At 44.4% G+C, this 27,872-nt stretch overlaps 1 protein-coding gene across 1 annotated transcript in view; it reads left to right on the plus strand.

Annotated features, from left to right (window-relative positions):
- scaf4a (SR-related CTD-associated factor 4a) overlaps positions 1 to 27,872 on the plus strand; it is a 40,987-nt gene continuing 13,115 nt past the window's right edge. Inside the window, exons 1-10 of the mRNA XM_056284411.1 lie at positions 1 to 132; positions 15,914 to 15,997; positions 16,152 to 16,196; positions 16,312 to 16,473; positions 21,978 to 22,110; positions 22,396 to 22,532; positions 22,702 to 22,890; positions 23,136 to 23,224; positions 23,318 to 23,402; positions 23,923 to 24,099. Of these exons, the coding sequence (XP_056140386.1) occupies positions 103 to 132; positions 15,914 to 15,997; positions 16,152 to 16,196; positions 16,312 to 16,473; positions 21,978 to 22,110; positions 22,396 to 22,532; positions 22,702 to 22,890; positions 23,136 to 23,224; positions 23,318 to 23,402; positions 23,923 to 24,099 (1,131 nt within the window). The 5' untranslated portion in view covers positions 1 to 102. The remainder of the gene's footprint in view (positions 133 to 15,913; positions 15,998 to 16,151; positions 16,197 to 16,311; positions 16,474 to 21,977; positions 22,111 to 22,395; positions 22,533 to 22,701; positions 22,891 to 23,135; positions 23,225 to 23,317; positions 23,403 to 23,922; positions 24,100 to 27,872) is intronic.

Raw genomic sequence — 27,872 nt, forward strand, 5'->3', positions numbered from 1 at the left:
GCCGTCGGGAGCGGACATGTTGTACCAGCCCTGCCCTAAATAAACACCGCTTTCACCGGGGGAATCGGGCGCTAAGGGGGAGATTCACGTCGTCGGGAAATCATGGAGGCCGTCAACGCGTTTAACCACGAGGTGAGCCCACGTCGCCGAGAGGTGCGTACACGACGGGTCTGTGTCATGAAGCTGTCCAACCCCGTGGCGGCGGAGGAGCAGGCCGGGGGAGACGGTGGCGAGGAAGGAGCAAGGCCCCGCCACAGTTAGCTCCATATATTCACCATGGCTCACTAGCTCCTAGCTAACACTTTCGGCGTTGAGGATACATAATAGCGGACTGGATCGTGCAGCCAGTTGCATCCATGACCAAACGTCCTGCAGACAGGCGAGTCAGGATTAACGAGTAGGCTAACATTGCGGTTGCGGTGATCTAGCACAGAGGTAGCACGGTGCTCTTTGTGCCGTACTGGCTCATCAGAACGCTGTGTTGTATAGTCAAGTGTTAGTTTGGTCATGTAAAGTTGGTAGCCCGACGAGCTGGCTGCCTCAAACTGTTTATATTGCCACGCACATGCTGCTGGTAAAGCATCCAGGCTCGCGCATTTGCCAACATCGAGTCCTGATTTCATGATCCTCTGCATGTCTCGTTTTTCAAGTCATCCAGTCTGCCCAGGGCAGATGTGGTTGTTTGTGATCTCTATTGACCTCACAGCTGCTGCCGAGTGGTCAGCAGGAAGACAAGTTGCTCTTCCCGTTTTGTCTTTTTTTTTTAAGTGTCTAAATCGTTTCTAAACTGTAGACCGAGATAGAAAATCGTCAGTCATCTTCGGGACTGTGTGGGTTTAACTCAGGACCGTCTCCCTTCCCACCCCCTCCAAATAACAACACACATTAACTGACCTCATGTGGCGATGCGTAGTTTGCATCTCAAATTCATCCTTCCTGGGCTTCCAGCTGTGTCAGCTACATTATTAGCCAACCGATCCAGCTTGCTGGAGTGGACTATTGATTATGAATGGCATACACATTTCAAGATCTTTACCTGTTTGTCATCCTTGGGAAAACTGAGTTGCCGCTGTCCACACAAAACCATTTGTGTGGACCAGTTTGTTTTCACATGACCTTTAGATAACGAACAAGGTTGATGAATGACTTGTTAACTGCAAAGTTGATTATTTTCTTAAAAATGAAGGATTGACGCGTCTCCTTACCTGGATTATTGAGCGTGCAGGAAGACACTGAAATGTCTTGATTTCATGTAGTAAGGTTTCATGGTGTATGTAGTGTTAATCATGGTCAAATCATTCTGACCTTTTATTGATAAGATGGGTGTTTCAGCTTCTATTTACAATGAATCGAAACGGCGCAGTTTAGCATATATGCAACTATTGTGTTTCGCAGCAAGAGTGCTGATTAAGTACTGCACCCCTGCCGCCGTTAAAAGGCATGGAGGAGGCCTGTTGCTTCTTAAAAGTGTGCTTGACTAAAGCAAGGCATTTTTTTGGGGGGGGGGTAATAGACAGTCATTATCTCCGCTGGGCGCTAGCCTGGAGAGGATTGTGCGTGTGGGTGTGTGTGTTTTGGCTGGGCAATTAACCGAAAATGTATCGAAACTGACATGAACCCCCATGCGTGCGTTCATGAACGGCAGAGGCTAGTTCCCATCGACGCAGAGAACGGAAGTGGAGTAGACAACGGTCGACTGAGCATGCGCGAAGTGCCTCTGCCACGCCTCCACACGCCCCGCGTGGCATCCAGATGCTAGGATTCTAGGAAGACCCGCCCCTACTCTGCGTCTGATTAGCTAACCCCGCCCTAACCTACCCAAACAACGGAGGCGACGAGCACTTGCGCATGCGCAGTTGACCGTTCTCTGCGTCGACGGGAACTAGCCTCTGCCGTTCATGAACTGTGCCTTTAAAAAAGGACTACGTCGTCGTGTTCGGTCACGTGCCTCCGCCCCGTCCAACGAACGTTAGTCCCGAGTTCCCTCGAAGCAAGATGGCGGCATGGGTGGCACAGGCGCCAACACCGAGCCAACAAACAGGCCTCAAACCTGAGCAGCGTGTACCTGAAAAGAATGCCGCGCCCGTCGTTTGGACACGGAACAAAAAGAAGTCAACTGTAAACACTGCGGGAAAAAAACAATTTCAGCGACCACAACCGTAGCACCACCAATTTGTTTAATCGCTTGGAACACAATCGCGTTATTGACTGTGGAGAGTGCATGGCTCAAGAAAATAAAATAAAACCCCCTTTACACCCAAATTAGCGCGTATAAGCGGGTTTTTTTAAACGCGGGTAAACCCGCTACGAAGGGGCAACTGACTACTTCACGTTGCCAGCAAATGCGGGTCTGACAGCACAGCAGACGAATTTTTCCATGTGACGTCATCTGTGACATCATCACAAACGCGCCGGAAACGGAAGTACACGGTAGAGCGGAAGCCAGAGAGACGGTGGTTAACGTTACTTTGTTATACCTTGTACTTCAGTCTGTCTTTCAAACCATACAAACTCGACGCAGATTGGAAGAGACGTTCAAGCGCTGCTTGAAGGAAGACGTACCTAGAAACAGTACCCTTAAAAGGGGTTTTCCCCCCAGTTGTTTTTTTTTAAAAGAACTTTATTAACAAAAGTGAACAAAAATAGTATACGACAATGTCAATCAACAATAGTCACATTATTAAATGTATACAGCATTAACACATATATTATCATAAACATTAACACAAGTACGCCAGGGGGATTGTATAAAGTAAAACAAATAAATGACATACTTAACTAAATATTTTGTAAATCATAAAGTGCTTATATGTTTTTACAGCTTTTTTATTTTCACTATCAGATATTGATGAAATATATTGTTTGATATACGCAGACAGCTCAGGAAAATTAGGTTTCTTGCTAGAGAATTTAGATCTGTGAATATAAAATTTTGTTAAGATAATTGGCAACACAGCAGACGAGTTTATCTTCCTTCCCCCATCTGTGACGTCACCACGAACGCGCCGGAAACGGAAGTAAACGGTAGAGCGGAAGCCAGAGAGACGGTGGTTAACGTTACTTTGTTATACCTTGTACTTCAGTCTGCCTTTCAAACCATACAAACTCGACGCAGATTGGAAGAGATTGTTCAAGCGCTGCTTGAAGGAAGACGTACCTAGAAACAATACCCACAAGCGTGTTTTTTCCCCAGTTGCCGGAACGATTTTATGACGCGCGGACAATGGCGCTACGTCATCGCGCAAATTAGCACGTCCACCCGGGTGCTGCATTTGGTGTAAACCGAGGTGGAGCCGATACATACCCGCGCCCACGTTCCACTACATTGACGATGAATGGAACCGGGGATTTCAACCAATTTTGATTTCAGCTGTTCGAAATATTCAATAAATAGCCATGAATACTTCATCTGTGTGTCTCCATAAATTATTTAAAAATCACAAACATAAGCTAAGCTCCATTAGAAAACATATCCCAGCAATATTTACCTATTTACAGTAAAAATCTTGTCAGAGAACTATGAGGGCAGTGTAAAAAAAGCGTATAAAATAAATAATCGTTCATTAATTGTAGTCGAGGTAAAGGTTTGAAATAATCGTGATATTGATTTGAAGGCATATCGCTCAGCCCTGGTGTGTGTTTGTGCGTGTGTGTGTGTGCGTGCGTGCGTGCGTGCGTGCGTGCGTGTCTGCCCGTGGCTATTCTTGTGATCTACTGGACCCATCAGCTTAATTTTTTTGTGTGCAGTTATTACTGTATGAAGAACCTCGTGGTTGCGGTGATTAAAAACCTTCGCAAAATGTTTGTTTTCGCCATCGCTGCCTGTCAACCGTTGCACATGAGCGACTCGCATCTATGGTTGAGTCAGATCGGCAGTGATAGTGTCAAAACCAAAATATGTGTTGCGGTATGAGTCTTCAAAGTAAACGAGAAGTCAAAGCCAAAAAAGTTGCAAGCCAAAAAAATAATTCACTGGTGATCTCAGCACAGGCGAACTGGAGGAACACTGGATTAAACCAAAATAATTCGCCTTATTCACCTCGTTCCCACGCGGAAGTTCCTGCCATAGTCTCCAATGTTCAAATTACCACAGTCCCCAGAATCTCCAGGCACATGATGAAGAGGGGGGTAGGAACAGCATCGCTGATGTATCAGAGGAGACAAGGCACCAGGGAGAGAGTGAAAACACTGGGGAAGCAAGACGACCTATGCAGAAGATCTGCACAGGAGATGCTTGGAAAGAGCCAGTGAACTGGTCCACCACAGCAGCAAAGAAGGAATGGGAGATGTTTGATCACGACGTGGACCAGGTACTGGAAGCAGTGATTGCATGAGACGTGGGGAAAGAAGAAGCTCAGGGCCATGTCTTCAGTCATCTGGAGCATAGGGGCTGATCACTTCAGGGAAAAAGGAGTGGAAAGCCAGAGCAAACACCCATCCAAAGGAAAACAGGTGCCTGAAGGAGATACCAACACTGAGAGGTGATCTGCGGAGGCTGAAGAAGGCTTTTCGTGAACCGACGAGAGGATGAGAAACCAGCAATTACCAAAATCTGAGACAACCTGAGGAAGCACATTGATCTTGCGCCAAGCCGAATGCCACTGCAAGGACAGGAAGCGACATTTGAAGGAAAGGGTTGCCTTCACCAATAATCCATTCAACTATCTGTCAAAACTTGTGGGTGACCAAAGATCAGGGGAGTTGAAAGCAGCAAAGGAGGAGGTGGAGGAGTACCTTTGTTAAGTCCACACTGACCCCAGAAGGGAGGACAGCTTGGAGATGGAGAAACTCATCAAACCAGCTGAATCAACTTTCCCCTTCAGAGTAGAGGAACCAATCTGGTACGAAGCCAACAACTTTCTCAAGAAGGCCAATGTACAAGGCGTACAAGTATCACGAAAGGCTCAGGAGAAGACTCTGGAAGTTAAAGCGGAAGAACTTCCTTGCTGATGATTGGTTGGTTGCAGCGGGATGCTTCACCCCAAAGAGAGAAAACTCCTCAGAGATCAGACAATTCCATACAATCTCACTCTTCAATGTGAAAGGCCAAATCTTCTTTGGGATTCTGGCAAGGAGGCTGACAACTTTCATGTTGGCAAATGATTATCTGGACTCTTCAGTTCAGAAAGGTGGAGTTCCGGCGGCACCTGGTTGTCTTGAGCACACAAGCATAATGTCTAAGATCATTATGGACGCAAAGAGGAACCATGGTGACCTGACAGTACTGTGGCTTGATCTAACCAGTGCCTATAAAACAATGCCCCACAAGCTAGTGGAAGCAACACTGAAGACCTACCATGTCTCAGAGCGATTCCAGAAGCTCTTGCAGTGCTACTTCGACAGGTTCAACATGTATTTCACCTGCAGCGACTTCACTACTGATTGGCAGAGACTGGCGGTAGACTTTGTCACTGGGTGCACAATCTCAGTGATTCTGTTTACTGTAGCGATGAACCTCTCAACTAGTCAGCAGAGAAATTATGTTGAAGGGAAATGGATTTTGGAGGACTTGGTCAAGCTCGCCGATTGGGCAAGGATGGGGTTAAGACCTGCAAAATCCAGAAGCGTGGTACTGAGGAGGGGACGTGTCCAGGATCGGCTTCACTTTAAGATCAGAGAGGAAATCATCCCAGCGGTCCAAGAGAAACCGGTGAAGAGCTTGGGGAATTGGTGGACCTCAGCGACAAGCAGGATGTGAAGGAGATAATCATTCAAGCGGAAACCTGAATGACATCTCTGGAGAAGAGCGGCCTACCTGGCAAGTATAAGGCATGGGGATACCAACATGGGTTGCTTCTCAGACTGCTCTGGCCACTGCTCGTTTACAAGGTACCCGTTTCCACTGTTGAGGGGCTGGAGAGGAAGATGAACACTTACCTGAGGTGATGGCGGGCTGTCTCAAAAAGCTTCTGCTGTATCGGCCTGTACAGCACAGGCGGCAAGCTGCAGCTGCCAGTAAAATCCGTATTCGAGGAGTACAAGTTAACAAAAACATGCCAGACCATGATGCTGCAAGACCGCAAAGATGCAAGAGTACGCCAGGCAGGCATTGAGGTCAGAACAGGCCGTGAGTGGTCAGCCAGCCGAAACCAAAAAAACAAACCCCAACTTGTTTTTCTTTCAACATTTTTTCCCAAAATGAAAATGAAAAAACAGATAACTCGTTTTCCGATTTCCAATTTTCTGCTCAAATCAAAAATGGAGAAAAAAAACAAAACAGATAACGAGCACTCGCATTCCATTTAGGTATTTTCATCAAGTGGCGTGACCTGGAAGTGACCGTTAGGGTAAACGGTAAAAAAAACAAAAAGCAAAACGTAAAGCCAATACCATTACAGTCAGAATGGAGAGTTTTCCACTACAATCAGACTGGAGAGTTTTGTGTCGCTCCATGGCAGTAAGAGGGTTACTCTAAAGCCAGAAGACATGACCACAGACAAAATATCGGTTGTACTCCAGGTATGTAATTTTTGTTAATCCACAGTAATAATTTTGTGATGTAGACCTATACTGGGGTTGTGTCGAATCCAGCTTCTTTTACCGCCGAATCGGGCTGGTTGCTAAAGACGTTAAAGCTAGACCAAAATCTCTGTGGGTGTGTGTGTGTGTGTGTATATATATATATATATATATATATATATATATAAAAAGCTTCTAACTTAAACGCCTGTCATAGGTACAAAAGCAAAGTGTATATTTGACCGACGACATCAACGTGGCCATATCCCCCTGACCTGATGGTGAGTTCAACTGTATTTGAGTTTCAATCTGTATTTTAGAGTTCAATGTATTTGTTTGTCTAAGTGTCACTCTTGTCTCTGACTTGTGACCAGTCCAGTGTTTGCTGGGACTGGTCACCAGCCACCCATAACACTCAATGCTCTACCCATCACAAATGTTGAGGGGCTGAATATTTATTCAAACCATGATTTTATTTTATATTTGTATAACTTTTAGATTATGTTGTGGGGATACATATCCACTTTACTGTGAACATTTTTCTAATTGATTGCACGAGTAAGCTCAAATCTTTCAGCGTAGATTGAATGTCAAAAAATGATAATAACATGCTTAAATATCAAATAATTCATTAGCCACTTGTACATACATGTTGCCATCTACCAAGTGCAGATGCGAGGAGGTTTCTTTGTGCAGAATATGGAACAGAAAACCCAGTTGAAACTGTTGTAAAGTGTTTCATATTCTACAGTTAAGTGTTTTCCTGCCACAGAAATAACGTGGTAGGAAAACTCCCCCCCCCCCCCGCTATATCAGCCATTAACTTTACACAACGAAAAATGACAAACCATAACTATTTTTTTTAAACTTACAGGTCCTATAGATATTTTCTCATCCTGCTGCAGAAGCCTAATCTACTGCAGGGGATGTATATTAAGGAGTAGAACAGCGCCAATACTTATGCCTAAAGTGTCGGGCTGTGGATTTGGAAAATGGCATCCATGAAGTGACTGGACTCTCTGAAGGATTGGCACCACTGGAAAAGTTACTCTTGTAGTATATTATCTTCACTATGGGGGCCACAAATATTTGTCTTTTTATAAAGTTCTAGATAGCATTGTGTTGTGTTATGTATTTATGTTTAAATCACTTTTGTAGTCTAATATTGTGTCAACTTACGTGTTGCAATGTTAAGTTATGGCATTCGGTAAAGAGTTTCCATGTATTTATTAGGGCTGTCCCGAATACCATTTTTTGGGCTTCGGAGCTTGGGTAGTAATCAACAGCGACTATTCGGAGCTTCGGCCGGGGGTGGGGGCATGACTCGGGAAGGAGTCAGCCAGACATTTCTCCGTTCTCGCCTGAGATGGACGGCATAGTGCTGCAACACGTCTTTCGGTTTAATTAAAGGCATTCATTGTTAAGGATTCTGAGAGGGAAGAAGAATTAGGAGAAGAAGAATTAGGAACAATTAGAAGAAGAATTATAGAGAAGGATGCTTAATATGGAGCTGCCAGGGACGAGGAAAAGAGGAAGGCCAAAGAGGAGGTTTATGGATGTGGTGAGGGAAGACATGCAGATGGTTGGTGTAACAGAGGAAGATGCAGAGGACAGGAAGTAGTTGAAACGGATGATCCACTGTGGCGCCCCCTAAAGGGAACAGCCGAAAGTAGTAGTAGTAGAATTGTTAAGGATTCTGTTATTCTACAGTATTGTTTGTATTGTTATTTGTTAATAAAAACATTTTCCAAAGGTTTGTTGTGTGATATACATGTTTGTAATCCCGAGGGATTTGGTTGAACGAGGTCCTATCTGCACTTTTTGTGACGTAACAGCTGGTGACAATTTTTCTCATCATGGTTAATTTATAGACCTACATAAATGCTCATAATAAAAAAAGCTCAGAATCCGAGACAACACCCGACAAAGCGTTGTGAAAAGGAAGCGCAGAAACGGCGTACTAGTTCCTACAAATTTGAGATTTATATTTATACGATTTACATTTGTCATTTCTTTATTGTCACGTCTCGGTACTCGCATACGTTGAAATGAAATTTGTCCTCTCTGCATTTAACCTTTCCTGTACACAAGGAGCAGCGCACGAGGACCAACTCCAGTTCCAGATTCCATCGCCTATTTGCCTAAGTCTATAAAGTTTTACAAGCTGAACCTAACAAGAGTCAAACTAAGATGCAAAACCCGCTTATTTCTGTTATAACAAGACTTTCTTTTTGGATTCCCCCCATTTCTTCCCAATTGTATCCGGCCACACTCCACTCTTCTGAGCTTTCCTGGTCGCTGCTCCCCCCCCCCACCCCCTGCCGATCTGGGGAGAGCTGCAGACTACCACGTGCTTCATCCGATACATGTGGAGTCGCCAGCCGCTTCTTTTCACCTGACAGTGAGGAGTTTCACCAGGGCGATGTAGCGCATGGGAGGATCAGGCGCCCTGACCGACCAGAGGAGGCGCTAGTGCAGCGACCAGGATACAAACCCACATCCGGCTTCCCACCCACAGACACGGCCAACTGTGTCTGTAGGGATGCCCGAATCCCCGTGTTGGTAGGCAACGGGATAGACCACTACGCTACCCGGACGCCCCCCAACAATACTTTTAATAACCTAGCCATAACAGCAGGCTTAACAGTGTAATACTCCGACATTTTTCTGACAAAGACATAACAAATTACTCAGTTTTCTGCCCCTGCTAACGTGTAGTGTCCAGCTTGCGAGCTCGGCAGACAGATAATGGGTTTCCAAGAAAGACTCAGATCCAGGTGGAGTTCCATTTAAAGCCTTTACTCAAGAAGATCTGTAAAAACTAAACATGTCAGTTCAATATAAAAACTCAAAATAAACTAATACATCCACTATTTGTACACACAACCATGTGACGATGAAACACACTGACTACCAATCGACGCGTTTAGCTTCAGGCTAACTTACATTACAACTTCCATTGTCGCGCTAGTGGTTAGCATAAGGCTGCGTATTAACTACTAATTATTAGCGTAGGTATCCAAAGGAGTTGAATCAAGTGCAACTGGACTTGGTATATATCCGTGAAGACGTTTCGCCTCTCATCCAAGAGGCTTCCTCGGTTCGTGCCTTTCTGACTAGACCAAGCTAGTCTGACTGTGAACATTCACAGACGGCGTAGGTAACTTACTGGCAATGCGACTCATTATATGACTGGTGCACCTCAATGAGAATTCTTCCCACCCGACATTCTCCTGCTCTTACTCCCACGGATGACAGGTATCCTGTCATGTACTTTTGTCCAAAAGATGGGCCCACATGTCAGAACAAAAGTTTAGCACTAAACTAACAATGCTTGTTTATTGCTGTATCATATAAAAAAAGAGCGCTTTAATGAATAAAGTTACAGTAAAGCTTAAAAATAATGCTTATGAAATTAGAAATGGCATAATATGGCAAATTACGACCCTGCTAGTGACGCACCATGCAGTAAAGGAAATGTTGCCTATAAATAGTCAAACGATGCTGTGAGCAGTGAGTGTGCAAAAGATGAACATTCCCACGGTGATATGCTGAGGCTTCTGCTTCAACCTCAAACTCTTATGAAAGGAAACACAGTCTAAACTTAAACCGCACTTGTTTTCAACATTTTAGGCAATCGGCTGCTAGGCTACGCACCAAGTGTAAACAACACTCAAAACAATCACGAGTCCATTAAACCATGAATATGAAGATAATGTGTTTGTTAATGTTGAAATACAAAAACTTAGCTCAGCTATTGATGAGATAACTGTGTCTGACGTGTAAGTCAGGTGAATTGGCGGTACTAAATTGTGTTTGTGTGTGTGTGTGTGTGGCCCCAGTGATGGCCTGGTGGCCTGTCCAGGGTGTCTCCCCACCTGCCGCCCAATGACTGCTGGAGTAGGCTCCAGCATCCTCGCGACCCTGAGAGCAGGATAAGCGGTTAAGACAATGGATGGATGGCATGTCTTTTTTTTTTTTTTTTGTCTAAGCTGGTGCTGAATACAGAACCTGACTGACATTTCTGAGCATCTCGGACAACCTACTGCTGCCGTGTGGCGGGCATCTCGGCGTGCATTTTCCCGCTCTCGAAAAGCTCTCTTGGCCAAGATGTCAAAGCCGCTAGAAATGGTCACTTCCGAGTCACGCCACTTGTTACCGATGAAAAAACCAAAAATGAGTGCCTGTTAGCCGCTTTTCCCACTTTCGATTTGAGCACAAAATCAGAAATTGGAAAACAAATAGTCGTTATCCGTGTTTCCATTTTGGTTTTGGAAACGAATATTGAAAAAGCAAGTGCTTTTTTTTGGTTTTTGTTTTTATTTTGAAAAACAAATTAACGAATGAAAGACAGATTCTAAAGAAATATCAAGCCCTAATCGTCAAGAGCCAATGGATCAGATAGAAAGCCAGGAATCTGCCATGTGGAGGTCGGCTGCAGGGGCTTTTCAGGGCAGTCACTCTTGAGAAGTTTTGCACTGCTTGGGATTGAAGGCCCGGCGTCCCGGTGGATCTGATAAAGCAGAATGAGCAATGGCAGAACCAACCTGGTGACAGGCTAACATCATCATAGAGTTGAGAGGTGGACAGCGGGGTAGTACCAGGACACTGGTTGTACTGTTGAGCCCCCCCCCCCCCCCCGAGATGTTAACCCTTCCAGTTGTCTATGGACCAACAAGCTCTCTCTCTCTTTCTCTAGCTTATATTGCCTTCTTACCAATTCTTAACCACATGATAGAAAGGAGGAAAAATAGCACTGCAAACTAGCAGATTGACTGTAACAATAGCCACCCAACCCACATGGGTTCAACACAAGGACCCTACATGGAAATCCTGTTAAGCAACTACTAAAGACGCTGGATAAAAACCAAGGTGAACCAATCAAGACAGGGATAGGAAAAGAAAACACAAATTCTGAAAACTGCAGTTAATTGATTTGTAAAAGGGAAATTAAAAATTTTTTTTTAATACAAAATATTTAATTTTCTCTATCTCTCCCCCCCCCCCATGTAAATAAGGGAGTAAGGGAAAATAGGGTGTAAAAGCCCGATCTGGCGGCGGGGAGTGCAGTCCAAACAGACGTATCTCCCCTGACTCTTATCTCCTTCATGCTTCTATTACTTTTTCCACTTTACCTCTATCTTTGATTAGGCCTAACATAAAAAATAAATCAGGAATCAGGGACACTTTATTTGTCATTTCATTTCATGAAATATCGTTTCCCCCAGCCCACAGCAGTGCAACACAACGAGAAAAACACCCAAAAACTACGAGGACTACACATGAACACATATAGCCAATCTAACACATATGAAATGACACATGAAGTGAAATGAAATGAAATAAAGTGTTCCTGATTCCTGATTGCTGATATATCCAAACTAACACATGTATCCAAACTAAACAAAAAAAGTCACTGTCCAGGAGAACGAACACCAGCCAGGATGACTGTCGATACTGCCGGTTTGCATGGGCTAGCAGTTAGCTTAGCCTGCCCCGCTTCTGCGTCCTGTCAGACCGCCCTCGTTAGGGCTGGGCAATATGACTTCAAATCAATATCACGACTATTTCAAACTTTTATCTCGATTACGATTCATGAACGGTTATTTATTTTATGTGCTTTTTTTTTACACTGCCCTCATGACAAGGTCTAATATGCTGAACTGCTGGGATATTTTTTTCTAATTATGCATATCTTTGTGATTTTTAAATAATTTAAGGAAATTTAAATAATTTAAGAAATCCTTTGCATATTGTGTGGCATTTGTAAATGCTTGGGTTAGCGACAGCTGCTTTGTGGAGGCACTTTGGCGTTTGTCGGTTTCTTTTTTTGAGCCATGCACGCTTCATATTCGGTAATGTGATTGTGTTCCAAGTGATTGAACAAATTGGTGGTGGTACCGTTGGTCGCTGAGATTGTTTTCCCGCAGTGTTTACATTTGACTTCTTTTGTTCTGTGTCGTCTTCACTGAAGCCGAAATGTGTCCAAACGACGGACACGGCGTTCTTCTTGGGTATAAGCTGCTCAGGTTGAGGCCTGTTTGTTGGCTCAGTGTTAGCACTTGTGTCATCGATGTCGCCAGTTTGCTTTGATTGAACTCGGACTAACGTTAGTTGGGCGGGGCGGATGCACATGACTGAACACGACGTAGCATTTTGTTAAAGGGACAGTTCATGAACACATGCATTGGGGAAATTATTAACCGAATTAACGGACATGAGCAAGATTAAGTTGGTGAGAGGTTCTCAATGTCTGTTTCAATACATTTTTGGTTAATTGCCCAGTCCTAGTCCTCGGGTTTTCCTCTTCGGAGGCAACTTAGGCGAGGCAGCTGCCAGACCGCCCTTGGCGTTGTCGGAACTGCCGGTCTGCATGGGATAGCAGTTAGCTTAGCCTGCCCCGCTTCCGCGTCCCGTCAGACCGCCCTCGGTGTTACCTCTTCGGGCACAACTCTGGGCAGGGCTGTGGTCCCTGGGTCCACAGGACGCAGCAAACCAAGCTCTCCCAGTTCATCCAGCACCAGCTCTCCCAGCCGTCAAATGAAGACACAAACTTAGATGTGGACAAAGACACTGCATGGACGGTATTGGGTGAGGCCACCGCGAATGTGAATTCGTGCCGCCATCTTCCCACACCGGTACTGGGTGAGGCTGCTGTAAACGTGAATTTGCACCGCCAAGTAAGGGTAAAACTAACCGAATATTAAGACAAACGTGAACGATAAATACAGATAATGCTCAGAACACAAAACATGAGGGGCGGATCTTAAGAAGCAGCTCAGATTCCCAGAGGCGATTACCCACACTAGCCTCAGACCCGATATTGTCCTCTGGTCTAAAGGTACCAATCAGGTGGTTCTTATCGAGCTTACAATGCCCTGGGAAGAGAGGATGGAGGAGCCACATGAGTGCAAGCTAAATAAATATCAGGTCCTCATCTTCTGAGAGCCAACGGAATGAATGGAAAGCTTGGAATTTGTCAATGGAAGTCACCTGCAGGGGCTTTTCAGGGCAGTCGCTCTGGTGACTGCTTGGGATTGAAGGCCAGGCTAGGAAGCGGCTGTTAGCCAGCACCGCCAAACAGGCAGAAGCGCCGTCTCGATGGATCTGGATAAAGCGGAATGAGTGGTGGCAGAACCAACCCGGTGATGGGCTAACAACATCATAGAGTTGAGTAGTGGACAGTGGGGGTAGTACTAGGATGCTGGTTCTACCGTCGAGCCCCCCGGAGATGTCGTGGGCTTAAATCGACGAAACGTTGAGGAAGGGGGGGGGTGCCCATTTAAAAACCTGCAGAAGCCACTCAGCTCAGTCCAGTTTGGAGGGAGGTGCCTTGAGGGAGGGGAAGAAGGAGAGAGCGATGCCACTGGCTCACAGATGGTGAAGGGGTACTTACTCACCTTTACTACCTGTAAAGGTGAGCCAGTTGTGATATCCCTTATTGTATTTTGCACAGACACTATAAAAATACAATTTCAAGAGTAGGATTCATTAGAGTAGGATTCATAAATGAGTCACAGCTGGAAGTCATCACAGTAGCTACAATATAATATGTCCCACGGCAGAGCTATGTTTTCTTACCATTGTTTTATGAATGAAAGTCAATCAGCAGAGCGGCCATTCGCCTTGATTCATTTTATATCATGAAAGCAATTCTTCTATTGACAATTTTTTTCCATATTTCCCATTCAGTTGACCTGGGCACTATGCAAAACTAATTTAAACGGCAGGAAAAACTGGTTTTCTGTTCGTGTGTGTGTGTGTGTGTGTGTGTGTATTTCCCTTCTCCTGATAGGCAAAAAAAGGGTGGTTTATCACTAAGTCTGAGCACCGGAGAAGGGGAGATATGTATGCCTGGCGGAGATCTGCTCTCTACTGAGTGCGCTCCTCTATTTGGGGATGTAATTATAACCCTAATATCTGCGTCTTAACCAGTCAAATGTAATATGTTTAAGGCCTAGCAGCTAAATGTGCTTGTAGTTTGACATCAGGTATCGGTCCTAAAATTAGTTTGTGATGGAAGGAATTGGTCTGGGGGCCCCATTGCATTTCCATAACTAGGAATTGGATAAAGACTTTTTCAAAAATTGATTTACAGACCATGAAACGTTTGAAGAAACGCTAAAACCAGCGTAGTGGCACCTCGAGCTGTGCTGCAGGAGACACTCAGGGGTGATCATGGGAAAACTGGCTGACTTGCCATTTTGTGAGGCGAATTTGCGACGTTTAATAGTTGCGCTTAAGAGTCACTCTGAATGTAATCTACTCTTTGCTTGTGGTCCATTAAATACTTGTGAAGCTACAGGTATCAAATGGAAATCTTCCCCTGAACAATTCGGTGTTGTTTACGTTAGAAGTCTCTCCACCGAAGCGCTTTGTCCTCGAGTTACTCACGGGCACGTTGAATGCATGTCCTACCTCATGAAACATTTTGCAAAGCCTTTTTTGGGGAATTTTTGGAAAGCTGCATCGTCTTCTCTGTTCAGTGGCAGATATTATCATGATTGTTTTCACTTTAGAATTGCCACGCTTTTGAATTGCCTCACCATATTTATGTTATTTTCCTTCCTTGTCCTCTTTGGGTTTTTTTCCCCCTGTTCTATATTACGGTCAGGGTTGTGTTTCTTTACTTTGGCTGCAGCTGCTTCGCATGTTGTTGTCTCCATCGTCTTTGTGTCTGCTGAAATGTGTCGCTTAATATGTCACCCCTGTGCTTGTGGCGCGTGTGTCATCGTGCTGAAAGACCACGTGATGCAAACAATATGGGGACCCACTTTTCTTACCGTGCTCTGTAACACCCACTAGTGGTTAAAGACGCCATTGGCTGTCTTTTAGTAAAAGTTACAAGAAATGAAATAGATAGATTGATGGACATGACGCATGACTGTCTCAAATATTATAATCCAAGAACCTACTTTGAGGAAAACTCTCTGATCTTTCAGCCATGTCTCTGTCTATCTGGGATAGCAGTGGCAGTGAAACAGGTTTTTTTTTTTTTTTCCCTGGCTGGCAATTGATGTATCGTGAGCTCATTTGGCAGCCGGAAAAACTAAAACTCTACAGCCTAGCAGGGTTTCCAATGCTCTAATCTACCCCAAACACACTGTTCATAACACATCCTCTTTCTCTCGACTTAGCTACATTTCTGATTGTGTAAATGATGTTCCACAACGCTAGCTGATGCACAATGCATTCTGGTACGTGTAGGCGCTGTCAGAAAGACTCTGAGCAGGACAACACTGATAACCTGATACCCAGTTTCCCCTCGTGGATGAATAAAGTATTCTGATAAATCTGTCAATATAGTACACAGTTATTTATTGCTTCAGTCCCACCACATTACTTATCAGTCCTGATTGCACATGCACTAAACTGCAGAATTTTCCCGTTAAAGCAGAAACACACCTTCCGATCTAATTGTTTTACTCCCCCCCCCCCCCCACTCTCTTTCTAGTTGTTCTCACTGATGGACTCTAAGCCGCCAATCTCACGGGCAAAGATGATCTCCATCACCAAATCGGCCATAAAAGCCATGAAAGTAAGAACGGGTTTGCCATGCTTTTATGTCAAGACAGGAAGTCAAATAAGTTCCTTTGTTTAACCTTATTTTCTCTGCATTTCCAGTCTTATATCACTCATTCTTTATCCCTTTGTATTTGCTGTCATGGTTGTTCATCTTTTCCCTTCTTCAGCTGTACAAGCATGTTGTCCAGATTGTTGAAAAGTTCATCAAAAAGGTGAGACGCTCCCTTTGAATACCAACACAAGCCTGTTCCCATGTTTCCAAGCATTCGCATTCCACATGTGTACCTTCTGTGCCGTCTGAGAAATGTTTCTTCCTTCCATCTCCAGTGTAAGCCCGAATACAAGGTGGCGGGCCTGTATGTTGTGGATTCCATAGTCAGACAGTCCAGACACCAGTTTGGGCCAGACAAGGATGTATTTGGCCCGAGGTTCACCAAAAACATCAACGGAACCTTTGAGAACCTCTGCCTTTGTCCAGTGGAGGATAGGGTAAGGATAAAGTCGGGTAAAGATGGCCAACTCATGATAGACACAGACATGATTGTCTTTACTTGAAGTTACAGTCTTGAAGAGCTATGTGTGAACAAATCTCTGGCTAATTTAAGACAACATTTGTCCATGGTGTAGATATTTGTGGAATAGCTATTGTAGTAAATATACCAGATAGATAGTAGGGATTCACCGATGCTACTAATTAGGTACCAATACCTGGGCTTCGGGTATCAGCTGATACCGAGTACCGACCGGTGTGCCTCACTGTGTGTAAGAGACTGGGGTCATTTTTTATTTGTAAGGCAACATCAGGCTTGACTTAACTTTGCTTTACTAACTTTGTAAATCAAAATTTAACAAATAAATACACAGATATAAATTTACTGAATTGTTATTTATTAATAAAATAAATAATAATACACCAGCAACTTGGTAAAAAAAAATCCTCAAAATTAACAGGAATTACAATTCAAATGCAAACCTTTTAATGCAGCGACAAATTGGTCAGGAATTAAAATTCCAGTATACAACAATACAATACTACAATACAAAATGTAAACATTAAATCACAATTAAGTCACAATTTGCATTGCGCCTGACGAAGTTAGCTGCTTCTTCGAATCGTCCCCTTTTTTGTTAAGATGAACTCGTCATGTTCTTTGGCACGATGCTTCTAGAGATGCTGCACTAAGTTGGTTGTGTTACATTTTCCACCGCCACACCTCGAAGCACTGGGTTTGCGGATATTGCAAGTAGGCGTAGAGCTTGTAGGTTTAGCAAGCGTGAAGTACGTCCAAACAGCTGACAGCTGTTGTTAGCTCCCTCCATGCTATGTTAGTGCTCCTTCGAGCAAAATGGCGGCCGGGCCTACCGACGTGCCGCTGACGCACGTAGATGTAAACATAGAATAACGTAGAATTGAACTGAAAAGGTCGGCCCCATAGATCAGCCCCATTGTCACCGATACCCGATTCAGCTATCGTGAGTCGGTATCGGTCCGGTATCAAAAAGTACATCCGTTTGCACGTCATGACTGTAGCTTTAAATGATAGTTCATCTTTTTTTTCTTTTTTTTTGATCCCCCCATCCCCCCCCTGCCCTTTTCTCCCCAATTGTGCTCGGCCAATTACCCTATTTTCCGAGCCGTCCCGGTCGCTGCTCTACCCCCTCTGCCGATCCGGGGAGGGCTCCAGACTACCACATGTCTCCTCCGATACATGTGGAGTCGCCAGCCGCTTCTTTTCACCTGACAGTGAGGAGTTTTTTCACCAGGGGGACCAGGACACATACTCACATCCGGCTTGCCACCCGCAGACACGGCCAATTGTGTCTGTGGGGACGCCCAACCAAGCTGGAGATAACACGGAGATTCGAACCGGCGATCCCCGTGTTGGTAGGCAACGGAACAGACCGCCACGCTTCCTGGACGTCCAGGTTCATCTTGCTTGAATCCAGACCTCATTGAAATGTTGTCGGGCATCATTTAGAATCTTATAGACAAAACTTCATTCGTCCCTTCAGTACTGAGAACCATGCCACTTAACCATCGAAATGACGGCCTTGGTCGTTCTAGTGTTAAATGTTGATACCAAAAAAGTTCTGCGATCAGTCAATATATTCATGATTGGGTACAAAATAAAAGTAAAATGTAGTGAAATTGATGTTATACTGATTTCTAGCCAAAGTGTCTAATTAAGGCCACCATTAAAGCGTTCAGAGTGTCCGTTGTTAACACCATTTGAGTCAAAGCAACATGCAGAGGAAGCAAATGGATCAGTAGCTAAAACATCTGGCTGCTGTCACTTCAGCCAGCAGTGAAAATAGGGATTCAAGCTTTGGTGAATCCAGTGAGAAAAAAGGACCCCCCCCAACGGTGTCTGTTCCTTGATGTACTTATGTTCTGTATGCCTGCGTGTCTGTGGACCTGCCTCAGCCGCTGTGTCGCCTTTGCTGTGAAGTGCTAGTAAACAGTTCAATGAGGCCAGCCCATTTACAACAGTACCTGAACACCAGACACCCCTGCCGCGTTGGTTAGACCGACACTAATTCCAAAGAAAATTGACAGAATTCAATTCTACGTGTAACCTGTGTATAACCTTCCCCTTGTGGTAGGAGATCTATGCTGATCCTGGATTTATAGTATCTGCAATATCTGAATCAGGGGTTCTCTAAAGCAGTGTTTCCCAACCCAGTCCTAAGGACCTCCGATCCTGCAGATTTTCATTGTAACCCTGCATAGGTAGCCATGCTTGCACTTATTCAACCAATCATCTCATAGCACTTAATTATGCAAGGTGTGCAAAATCTGACATTCATTGCTGATTGGTTGAATTACTACAAACAGGTACCTAGTCAGGGTTGCAAATAAAATCTGCAGGATAGGGGGTCCTTGAGGACTGGGTTGGGAAACACTGCTCTAAAGTATCAGACCCAAGATCTTCTAGTTCAGTCCAGTCAGAGGTGTACTCTATGTTCAGTAAATTCACTAGGTTCGGTACAGAGATTGGTGGTAGTAGACTCTATCAAGAGAGAAGACCTCCAGCCCACAAAATAAATTGTATATATATATATATTTTTTTTTTTTAATTGTTTTTTTTGGGGGGGGGTCCCCCCTTTTTCTCCCAATTGTAGTTGGCCAGTTACCCCACTCTTCCGAGCTGTCCCGGTTGCTGCTCCACCCCCTCTGCCCATCCGGGGAGGGCTGCAGACTACCACATGCCTTCTCCGATACATGTGGAGTCGCCAGCCGCTTATTTTCAACTGACAATGAGGAGTTTCGCCAGGGGGACGTAGCACGTGGGAGGATCACGCTATTCCTCCCAGTTCCCCTTCCTCCCCCGAACAGTCGCCCCGACCGACCAGAGCAGGCACTAGTGCAGCGACCAGGACACATACCCACATCCGGTTTCCCACCTGCAGACACGGCCTATTGTGTCTGTAGGGATGCCTGGCCAAGCTGGAGGTAACACGAGGATTCGACTCGGCGATCCCCGTGTTGGTAGGCAACAAAATAGACAGTTAGGACGCCCCTAGAAATTATATTTATAAAGGCATCCTGTCCTGTTTCATTTCTTGATAGCCTCTTTATATACACAAGTAGTCCCCGGGTTACGAACGCCCGACATATGAACTCCCGTACTTACGAGTTGACCTCCGTAAAGGTTATTATAAAACCGAGTTCCACACAATGGGTCATACTGTAACACTTTATAACTACACAAATGAAGCGTTAGTTAAGTATTAGTAACTACTGAATTCATCATTTGTAAAGCAAGACATGCACCAACGGTTACTGTGTTAATAGATGTTTATAAATATTAATTAATACTGCAGTTCATGATTAATTCATGCACAAATCTACATCTAAATAGTTTGTTAATCATGTACTTACACTTTCTAAAGGATTCTTTAGACTTTTGTGAGTCTCAAGGTACTGCTGGTCTTTCAGTCTCATTTGTAAATGCTTTGTAAGGCATAGCTAGTCCTCACTTTAGATGAGGTCGTACAAAACACTTCCCTAACAACTAGTAACTACCTGAATTAATCATGTATTAATAAGTATTTATAAACATCTGTTAACACACTCACTAACCATTGGTGCACGTCTTGCGTAACAAATGCTTTACAAACTTTACAAATGCTTAACAAGTGATGAATTCAGTAGTTACTAATACTTAACTAATGCTTCATTTGTGTAGTCATTATTGTGTTACCGGTTCATACTGACGAACAGACAGACTACATGTGCGATGCTCAAAAGAACACTGCACGTTGTAGGCGGTTCATCGGCCCGAGGGAGAACAACGGCACGCCGTCGTCGCCATTTTAAGTCGGATCGCCTAAACATTGTTGTGTGCGTTGTGTTTTCATTTAAGTTTTTCGTGTGTTTACCCTCGTAATCATGGCGTCAAAGCGTAAATTTAAAGTTTTTTATACCTATACACGCATTCTCTCTCTCAATTATAAATACTGTACTGTAGTAAGATTTATTATTATTACTGCATTATTATATTTATGATGTTTCAGGTAAAATATATACGTAGACAAACATCTGACTGACGCTAAATGTGAACTGTATGTAACTGTTCCGACTTACATACAAATTCGACATATGAACAGACTCAAGAACGGAGCTGGTTCCTAACCTGGGGACTTCCTGTATTCAAAGCGTCGCTTAGAAATTCCTTTGTTTGATGCAAATCTTAACTCAGTTGTAACACAGAAATAAAATTAAACAAAAATGAACGTACAACCAAAATCACAGCAAATTAGGGAATTTTCACTTCCAGTGCTTCACAAAAGAGTTAAATGTGTCCTTTGTTGGACCAAAATGCACTTATCGGTTATCAGTTTGAATCAATATCAATCAGTTATCAATTTTAATTGATAACTGACTGTAAAGAATTCTTTACACTCTTATGTTTTCTCCTTTGAACATTCACTTAAGTTCCCTTAAGGTCCTGAGTTGGTCCTGAGTTCCTTTGCTTCGAATGATCCTTTAACGTTGTTTGTCAACCTCGAGTTTCTTTATGACATCGGTTCGTCAGTTTTTTTCTATCTTGCAACCAAGAACAAAAAAAAAATAATCTGAGATCTCAGAAAAAAAGTAAAAGTAAAACTGAATCCTCCTGAGTAAGGTAAGGTTCCCTTTGATTTGGTTCCTACCGTCCCTTGGAACGGCACCCCATCCACATGTTGGTGTCCTTACAAGATGGAGACATCCGCGAGTGGCAGTGATGATCGGGATGACAGACAAAGCAGCTCCACGATGTCACAGACAGAGTCGTCCCTCAAAAAAACAAAAAACAAAAAAACCAGCCGGGATAATCCATTAATTTGGAAAGAACGGCCACTGGAATTTCTCCCAAAGTTCTTTCCATAGCTACTCTGCAACTTAGCAGTTCCCTCTCTCTCTCTCTCTCTCTCTCTCTCTCTCTCTCTCTCTCTCTCTCTCTCTCTCTCTCTCTGGCAACATGCCAGCTCTACTCACCTCCAACTTATATAAATCTCAAAATCTATTGGTCACACATCTGTCCGAGTTGCGTGGGTTGCAGTAACTGAGGGAAGACTAGAAGTTTATCTGTGTGCAGCAGGTCAGCTAGCGTCGGCATATGAGGCGTTTAAGGAACACTGGGAATTTCAGTGTCGGAAGATGTGAGGCGTTTAAGGAACACTGGGAATTTCAGTGTCAGAAGATGTGAGGTGTTTAAGGAACACTGGGAGTTGCGATGCCAGAAGATAGCCTGGGTTACATAAGCAGCCTGAGGGAAGCAAAAGGTGTGTCAGCCGAAGATGGGGTACTTGAAACGTATTCAAAGGACTCAAAGGGTAGATGTGATGGAAATAAGGTACTTTAAGATACTGTATAGTAAAAAAGATTGGTTTGGATGAAGCGCCGCATCCAGTCTGATGATAATGATGATAGTGACCTGAACTAAACTCTCCTCTTGCTGTTTCCCTGTCTTATTTCCCTGCCCTCCACCTCTTCTCTCCCCGTGCAGAGTAAGATTGTGCGGGTTTTGAATCTGTGGCAGAAGAATGGCGTGTTCAAAATTGAGGTGATTCAGCCTCTTTTGGACATGGCGGCAGGATCCAGCAGCGCTGGTACAGCTCTCGCAAGCGCAGATGAGCCAGGTAATTTGTGTCTGTGGTCTCGTGAGTGGGTTCTATGTATACGAGGCAGAGGCGACCGTGTCTATAAAACGGCAATCATTGGGGTATTTGTCTCAAGACAAGATGATAAATTAGGCTCACCAAGTTGTTTTTTTAAGACAAATGGAAAACGATAAATGCTTCTCACCCAGCAATGGGCTGCGATTGCTTGCATGTTCTACAGCAGGGGTCAAATGCACCAGTAACAATAGACAATTAAGTCATTATACGAAGATGATGAGGGTGGGTGTGTCCTCATCCTTCCAGGTTCTCCTCCATCTCCAGCCAAAGAGCAAGCCCCCGCCGTAACGGCGAACTCCACCATGACAGCTGTCCCTCAGCTCCAAAACTCTGACGCTTTTGCTGCCGTGGCACAACTCTTCCAGACTTCACAGGGTCAACAGGTTTGTGCTTACGCATGTGCGTCCATGTTTGCCTTAGTGTGTAGGTGTTCCGTACTTGCCGCCGGCTGTTTCCTCGCCTCAGACGTGCTTCGTATCTCTGGTGTCGTCTCCTCAACGTTCACACTGCTATAGCTGTACTCCAGCTCGCACTGTTACAAACATTTCTCAGCTTCAACAGATGCTGCAGAACTTTCAGCAACAGCCAGTGAAGCCCCAGCCCCAGACCGACACACAGCCCCCCCCTACACATCACCTCCAGACCCAGGCTCAGAGTGTCGCCTCTGACCCGGGCGTCGGCGCCCCGTGTCTTCCAGTGTCCACGACCCCGACTCAACAACAGAAGACGGCCTTTGACAAGGTGCTTGCTCGCTCAGAAGCAGAGAAGTGCTCTCAGCAGCTGCAGCAGAAGTTTTGATAACCACTGTTTAGACATAACTCAGCGTCGTGACGTGAGGAATCCGTCGGGCAAGGCTGTAAATTAAAGATGGGATGGCGCAAGGAAAATGAACTTCGACAAAAACGAAGGGCTGCAGAAGTTATTCCACAATATCAAAAACCTACGATTTACATGACCCAAGCATTCTCAAATTGTGTTCCCCTTAGAAATTACTTGACCGCTTCGACTATGACGACGAGCCAGAAGGTGGAGAGGAGTCCAAGAAGGATGAGACGTCATTGTCCCAGCCCTCTTTGTAAGACACTTACACGCTGTTTGTAGTGCATCGTCTGTAGTCTTGTTTGCATCAATTTGAATTTGTGTGGCTGATGTATTTTTATTGTGATAGTATGCAGCAGCCTCCGGCCTTCCCTCCGCACATGGAGCACTTTAACACACAAATGATCCCCATGACACAAGACCCCTCACAGCAGGTAATGAGAGAGAACCTAATTGGATTTAAATGAGGTCTTTTTTGATGTTGATTGTCGCTCCAGTGCCTTGTTTTGTTCTTCCTGTCATTGATCGTCTGTTTTTATTGCAGCGCTGGTTTTGCCAAGCGCTGTCAAAATAGTTTATTGTATTGTTTTATCATTTTTTTATCTTGTGCATAATCTGAAATTTTTTTTATGTACTTTCTCTCATGTTTGATTTGATATATATATATATATAGATTTATTTCGAACATGTAAAAAAACAATAACAAAAAACATGAATAATAAAATGAACAATAACACTATATAACAAACTCGATAAACAAATTCTCATCAACAATGCAAACGCAACATTACATGTTCGAAAAGTAGCAGGAGCAAGTATAAACTTATTTATTCCTGCCCTTTATTCCTACTCTTTCTCCACTACTCATCGGTCAACTCATAATCTTTATCTTATATATGATTAACATAATCATTAGATGGCTATAACATCTTTTATCGTTTGTCTATCTCCAAGGGTTCTCTCCCACCTAATGGCCAACTCCAGGGTTATGGGCTGCCATCTGGACAGGGCTTTCCAGGGATGATGCCTCCTCTGGGGCAGGCTCCGCCAGGTCATCCCGGCTCAGCTGGAGCCCCAGGGTTCCCAGGAGTATACCCCGCTCACAATACAGCCCAGCAACAGCAACAGCAGGTAAGGTATTGTCGTGGCACAACGGATTTACAGTGGGGGATTTAATCAGCTCCTCGGAGTTAATTGCAAACTGCAGTTGGATAGCGCCACCGTGTCTACAGCTGGCCTTTTAATACCACAGCGGCGTTGTAGCTGCAAAATATTTCGAACAAGTAGTTCGGCTGGCGCGCCAACGTGTACTTCAACCCTGGCAGTCTTTTGTCTAAACACACAGTATTACTCCACACTACCATTGCGGCTGGGTAACTCATGTAAATTAATATTCTTCATTATTAGAAAATAAAACGCCTTTTCACATGTCCCTCAGTTCAGACGTTCAGTTCAGAGCGTTTTTCCCCCCTGGTGTGATCTTCATTATATTATTAGGGGAATGAAAAAAGTGAAGGTAGTACATCAGGGCCTTCCCCGCTTGCCCTGTCAAAACTCAAAATCATATTTTGTTCTTCACAGTTAAATTGAAGTGTGCCTGAGATGTCTGGATTCAATTACTTGTTTTCTCCTGCGGCTGAGCGGGGATTTCCTATGTCATCTAAACGCATCACACAGCTCCTTGGACCAGCAACAGTTGGTATCGCTAGCCTTTCGTTGAAGCCCGAATGCTGCGTTCCAATTCAAAGTCCAAGGGCGGGATTTCCCAGTCGGAATTTCCAGTTTCAGACCTCCAAGCGTTCCGGGTGCACACGACGCCAAACGTAAACAAAAAACATGGCCGACCGTGATAAACTGGCTTTTTTATTTGCAAGTATATAAAACAAGTGTATTGTCAGCAGTGTAGCCTCCTTGCATATATAAGTGAAACAAAATGGTAACTTTTGTGCAGAGGTAACGTTCAGAGATTTACAATAACCAGCTACTTAATAACTTTGTCGACATATTTTGACATCAATTTACATGCAGAACAGGTTTTACTATATTATACTATGTATTATTGTAATTGAATACAGGCAAATGTACTTTATGTTGCCTTAGTTGACCATTTTACCAGTTTACCATTAACACTGTGCCGTATCCATGGTTGCTGTCATTGTTGTGACGTCAGACAACCGCTTCTCCATGCAACTAACGATTATTTTGGTAGTCGACTAATCTGTCGATTATTTTTTCGATTAGTCGACTAATCTAACGATTATTTCTTTCACACCCTCCATCTCTGCTTCCTGAGGGCGTGGATCCTCTTCCGGGCTTCAGTGCACGTTTTACCTCACATGCTTCAGTCTGCACACTTGTGAATGTCGCCCTGTGTCTCTCTGCCTTAACATAACATGATCCCATAGCGAATTAAAATAATGACTCATGAAACATTTAAATTTGGAACTTGTTTTGGAGCTACTTGTTTAATCAAATGCATCATCAATCATAATAAATTAAATAATACAAATTAAAGTGCAAGTCAAAACGTAAAGATAATGTGCAAATAATGTTTTAAAAGTAACTCAAAATAGCAGCCTCTGCCCCAGCACCGCGGTTCTGATGGGGCTGTTAATCTGGTCCAGGAGGGGGACGTGGATCCACTCACTAGGCTCCACCATCTCCAACAGGAGGGGAGAATGAGTCAGCTCAGACAGACTTGTAGGTCTTTTGTTTGCTGTGTGTGAGTGAGAGGAGCTGTGTGTGTGTATATGTGTGTCTTTCTCTGATCTCCTGCAGTTCATAAACACTTTAAATTGCAGTGCAGGAACGTGAGCATGTCGACGTGCTCTGGAGTGAGGCTGGCTCTCTCCTTTGAGGCGATGCTCCCAGCTGCTGAGAAGAGATGCTCAGAGGGAGTAGAAGTAGCTGGAATACACAAAAACGATTTGGCTTGTGATGCAAGGGTTGGATACTTTGCCTCATTCAATTTCCACCAAGACAGGGGACTTTCTGTCTTTGAGAGGGGCTGCTCTCCGAAGTACATCAGCACTTCATTACTGATCGCTTGGTTGTGCGCATCCTGTTCATCATTGGTCTCACTGTCACTGTCTGTTGAGTCACATCCAATCAGTGAATTGAGAGCTGAAACAGACCTATTTGTAGTTCCCTCAGCTGAGTCTGTGGCATCCTTGTCAGCTGATGCTGCTGTGGCTTCTTCATTCCCACTGGTGTGCTGGTTATTCACAGTACTCCCATCCTTGGACTGTAGGGCCAGAGCTTGTACTTTATTCTGAACACTGAACCTCTCCTCCGGTGTCAGGAATTTCAGTTTTTGAAATCGTGGGTCTAGTGCAGCTGCAATGATCTGTTTGCTTGGGTCATCATCTGTGATGGTGACCTCTCTTGACCAGCGTGCAGTGGTCTCCTCTGAAGCAGCCGCCTGGAAGGCCTGCACAGGAGCTGTATCATAGGCAGTGTGGGTGGACTTCAAAAGCCCTCTGACTAGTGGAGGCAGGGCGGAGACTGTCACATAGCTTTCACCACTCAAGTAGACAGTGGCACATTCAAAGGCCTGGAGAGCTTTGGCCAGTTCATCTAGCAGGGTCCACTGATCAGCTTTGAGGTCTAGGTATTGTTTCCCTCTCTGTGTTACTGCCGGGTCAGACAGAGTCGCAGTCAGTGGCCATCTCTGTTCCAGCATGCGAGTCACCATATAATAGGTGCTGTTCCACCTGGTAGAGACATCTTGGACAAGTTTGTGTTCCGGGGTCCCCATCTGTTTCTGCTTTGTCTTAAGCTTGCTTGAAGCCAGTTCGCTCCTTTTGAAGTGCTCGACGAGACACCTCGCTGCTCCCAGTGCTTTACTGATCTGAGGGTGTTTCAGTGCACGATTGATCACCAACTGTAAAGTGTGGCCTGCACAGCGGATAGACACCCACCCATGTTTTTCCTGCAAGATGTTTGCAGCCAGTACGACATTGGAGCCATTGTCATGAACAACTGCCACAATCTTGCTTGGAGGGATCTCAAACCTTTCCACAGCCTGCTCAATCCATGCAGCAATGTTGGGTCCAGTGTGCCGTTCTTCGAGTGGCATGGTTGTAAGGCAGAAGCTAGTGAGCTCCCAGTCATCACTTATAAAGTGACAGGTGATGCGAAGATATGCCTCTGTCGCGACACTGGTCCAGGCATCAGTTGTCAGGGCAATCTTGTTCTTGGTTGCTTTAAGAGCATCTTTAACCTTACCAAAAGTAGCTTCATACTTTCCCTCCATAAGCGTAGTAAAATGAGTTCTGGAAGGTAAGGTGTAACCTGGATGGAATGTGGTGACCATCTGCTTAAATCCCCCATCTTCAACCATGGATATTGGTCTCATGTCATTGACGAGCATGTTGAGGATGCTCTCTGTTAAGACTCCAGCCATGTGAGGGGTGCATGAGCCTCTCTTCAGGATGAACTCATCCACACGCCTTTGCTTAGTACTAAAATAGAAAGAGAACAAAACAGAAAGCTGTATTAATTATCATCACAAGTTGTAGGTTATGGTATCAGTTTATCTTAGTGTACTGCCTAATACCACTTAAACCATTTAAATGAATAAATATCTTACAACTGAATTATTGATATGCTCCAACCCAGTCTAACTAGCTAACGCTACGACAAGCTACAGCTGATTAGAGCGCACTGGGAAAGCTGGTTGACTGTCTAGGCTACAGACAGCTCACGTTAGCACCGTGTCGTGTTTTTGCGGACTGCAGATTGACTAGCTAAGTAAGATAGCTAGCTAATGTTAGATGGCGCTAACGTTCCCCGTCTCTGCAGTCTTGCCTGCGCTTTAGCCCAAAAAGTTCAATTTTTGGGCTAAAACCTAGAGCCCATAGCGCAGTAAGTTACTGCAGAGTCCGTGAATGTTAGAACTCGTT

Source organism: Lampris incognitus, chromosome 8 (genome assembly GCF_029633865.1).
Source record: "Lampris incognitus isolate fLamInc1 chromosome 8, fLamInc1.hap2, whole genome shotgun sequence".
NCBI classification, from domain to species: domain Eukaryota; kingdom Metazoa; phylum Chordata; class Actinopteri; order Lampriformes; family Lampridae; genus Lampris; species Lampris incognitus.